A 4015-nucleotide genomic window follows, 5' to 3' on the forward strand; every position below is an offset into this window, starting at 1 on the left:
TATAACTAGAAATTATTAAACTTGTAATATTACATTTGTGGTTTTATTGTAGATAGGGAAAATAGATAAGTTTGTCAACTTTTAATAAATTGTTTAAAAAAATTATTATTTAAATCTAGAAACAAAATTTATTACTTTTTTTATATAAATTAATAAATAACATAAAAATTAAAATGTTTTTTTAAAGAGTAATTTGTTCATTTTTTTTAATTTAAGTTGTAATTATAATTTAATGAATAAATTTTTTATTTAAATGTGTGTAATTCATAAAATATTCATAAAATTTTATTAATGTTGAAAAGAATATCACAATGCTTTGGTATACTTATAAATATATACCATAGCTTTGTTATATTTCGTAACACTTTACAAATCATTCAAATTTGTAACACTTTAATTGTCGCCTAATTGTAGATGGCGACAATCGATAAGTCTTGGACCAAAATTAGAAATCATGGTTGTCATGAATTTTGGAATGGTCTACAAGCCTTTTTAGCAATGGCATCAGAACACAAGGATTGTGATGGAAGAATTCGATGTCCCTGTGTGAGATGTATAAATAGTAGGTTTGAAAAAATAGATAGGGTTAGAGCACACATATTTGATCGATGTTTCATGCAAGGATATGAGAAGTGGATTTATCACGGCGAGCCTGAGGATGTTGTCGATGATGTAGCAGTTGTCGATGTTGAATCAGAGGATGAAATGATTCCTATTCTAGAAGACTTCTTTCCCTCGACAACAGAGGATGTACAAGGAGAAGATGAACAACCAACCACGAACCCTCATTTTGATGACTTATTCGAGGAAATTGAAGCTGAATTGTATCCTGGTTGTGATTGGATTTCGTCTCTCAACTTTTTAGCAAAGCTATTGCATTTAAAAGTTAGAGGAAAAATTCCTAATAACATCTTTGAAGAATTATTGAAGCTTTTAAAGTTTGCATTTCCGAAGGAAAATAATATTCCAGCAACTTACTACGAGGCAAAGAAGAGATTAAAGAAATTAGGCTTGGGTTATGACTCTATCCATGTCTGTTTGTATAATTGTTGCCTATTTTATAAGGAGAATGCATCGAAGGAGGCTTGTCCAGTGTGTGGAACTAGTCGTTGGGTTACTTCTGAGAACGGCAAAGCAACAAAAGTTCCTTGCAAAGTCATGCGATACTTTCCGTTGACACCTCGACTTAAAAGATTATATAGTTCGAGGATTACAGCGAAGAGCATGATATGACATCATACTGGAAAATCAAAAGATGATGGGGTGTTGCGACAGCCGGTCGACGGTTTAGCTTGGAAAGACTTTGATGCAAAACATCCCGAGTTTGCAAGGGACCCAAGAAATGTTCGACTTGGGTTAGCTGCTGATGGATTTAATCCATTTGGCAACATGAGTCTTGCATACAGCATGTGGCCAGTGGTGTTGGCTAACTATAATCTACCACCTTGGTTATGTATGAAAGATAATTATTTTTTGCTATCTACCCTAATTCCTGGTGTAAAATCTCCAGGTAAAGACATGGATATATTTTTAAGACCTTTGGTGGATGAATTAAAGGAGTCGACCAACTCGATGTTCACCATGCGTGCTGCGCTTTTGTGGACAGTGAATGATTTTCCTGCTCGTAGTAGCTTGTTTGGGTGGAGTGGTCAAGGTTATAAAGCTTTCCCTACTTGTAATGAAGACACGACGTCCATTCGAGTGATCGGGAAGACATCATATGTTGGTCATCGAAAGTTCTTGCCAAGTAACCATGCAATGAGAAGGGATACTCGATTTGATGGTAAAGTTGAAAGAAGACCTCCTCCAAGACGATTTACTTGTGAAGAGATATTATCACAAGTTAATGCTTTCGAACCCCAAATTTCCGGACATCATGAAAATTTTGGGGGCGTGAAACGTAGAAGAGTTGCAGAAAATTGTAATTGGAGGAAAAAAAGTATTTTCTACGAGTTGGAGTATTGGAGCACGAATATTTTAAAACACAACATTGATGTCATGCATGTTGAGAAGAATGTGTGTGATAGTCTCCTAGGAACCATCTTGGATAATGATAAATCAAAGGACACAACCAATGCGCGACATGATTTAAAGAAGATGGGTATTAGGGAATCGTTGTGGATTTATGAAGATGGGAATGGGAGGCTAATGAAATATATGCTCCTTATGTTTTGACTCGTGAGAAAAGACAACTTTTTTGTCAGTTTGTTAAAGGAATAAAGTTTCCCGATGGCTTCTGTTCAAATTTAAAGAGCAAAGTTTCTCCAGATGAGTCTAACATTATTGGGTTAAAATCCCACGATTGTCATGTCATTATGCAGCGAGTACTAGCGGTTGGTGTCCGTAAATTTCTACCTCGTGACACTGCAACAACTATTACTCAGCTGTGTAATTTTTTTCGACAGTTATGCTCTAGAACTCTAAATGTAAAAGATATGGAGGATGCTCAAAATAATTTAATTTTGTTATTGTGCAAGATGGAATTGATTTTTCCTCCAGCTTTTTTGACATAATGATACATTTGGTATTGCATTTGCCTGAAGAAGCGATATTGGGTGGCCCGGTCTTTATGAGATGGATGTATCCTTTTGAAAGGTACATGAAAAAATTGAAGAATTATGTGGGAAACAAGGCACGTCCTGAAGAGTCAATTGCAGAGGGTTATGTTGCTAATGAGGCAGTAACCTTTTGTTCAATGTACTTTAAAGGGTGTGAAACAAGATTTAATCGGCTTGATCGAAATGAAGATGCGCCTTCTGTGTGTCGCTATCTCTCAGTTTTTAATTCTCAATCTCGCCCTTTAACTAGCGGAATTATCAAGCCTCTTGATCATATCGGTCGTGAAAAAGCTGAGTGGTACATTCTTCAAAATTCTCCTGAAATCCAAGCTTACTTAGAGTAAGTTTGTTACATTTTTATAAATTATTTTATTAAATTTTTAGTTTTTATTCTCTATCTCCCTCTATCGTATCTTGACAATATCATACTTCACAGCGAACATTTGGACAAGATCAGGCATGAATATCCTAATGGTAATCACGATGTCTTGCATAGACAATTTTTCCGTCCGTGGTTTCATAAGAAGGTATAATGACAAAATTGTAAAGTTTTAATTCAACCATTTATATTCCTCTCATATTAATACATTTTATGTATTTAGATATATGAGTTGCACAAGCTTGGAACTTTACAAAATGGTGATGAGTTACTCGCTCTCGCTTCCGGGTCCGATTACTTAGCAACATTTTACGAAGGTTGTGTAGTGAATGGTGTTCGGTTTATTGCATCAAAGCGAGACCAAAAGCGGAAGACACAAAATAGTGGTGTTACTGTTGCTGGAACTGAAGGGTTTAATTACTACGGCACACTTGAAGATGTAATCACTATATCTTATACTGGTGCATATACAGTGACATTGTTTGAATGTAAATGGTATAACACTAATCCATTAAGAAAGAAGACAATCACTGAAAATAATATAACCAGTATAAATACTCGTGGATATTGGTATCAAGATGAACCGTACATCCTTGCTAACCAGGCGAAGCAAGTTTTCTATCTTGAAGATCCACTCAGAGGTCGCGATTGGAAGGTTGTTGAAGATATTAGCCATCAACAAATTTGGGACATTAATGGCAACGAAGATAAGACTGATGTTGATGTTGTTAGTGATTCTAACTCTGCCAATTTTGTGTTGACGGTTGATCTTGGAGAGTTGATTATGCAATCGAATGAACCTCCAGTAATTGTTGAATCGTCCGATCAGTTAGTGGATTCTGAGATAGAGAATAATGAACTTGATGAAAATTATGTTGCTGAAGAAGTAGATGATTTACTAGTTGAACATGTGGAGGATAAAAATGTAAACTTAGTGAATGATGGAAATGATAGTGATTCGTCAGTGTAACTTTTATTTTGTAAACATTTGTTACTAAAATTTTTTACAATTAAATGATTTTTTAATTTCTTTCACATTAATATTTGTGTGAACTTTCAATTATGTGTTTCACATTTT

General features: G+C 34.8%; 1 protein-coding gene across 1 annotated transcript; it reads left to right on the forward strand.

Moving 5' to 3' along the window:
* The first annotated feature begins 498 nt into the window (after positions 1 to 498).
* LOC115695076 (uncharacterized) lies at positions 499 to 2175 on the forward strand. The gene is made up of 2 exons (XM_061118071.1): positions 499 to 1155; positions 1276 to 2175. Exons 1-2 carry the CDS (start codon positions 499 to 501, stop codon positions 2173 to 2175), a joined length of 1557 nt encoding a protein of 518 aa, XP_060974054.1.
* The last annotated feature ends 1840 nt before the right edge of the window (positions 2176 to 4015 follow it).

The sequence above is a fragment of the Cannabis sativa genome, chromosome 6 (assembly GCF_029168945.1).
Source record: "Cannabis sativa cultivar Pink pepper isolate KNU-18-1 chromosome 6, ASM2916894v1, whole genome shotgun sequence".
Taxonomy (NCBI): domain Eukaryota; kingdom Viridiplantae; phylum Streptophyta; class Magnoliopsida; order Rosales; family Cannabaceae; genus Cannabis; species Cannabis sativa.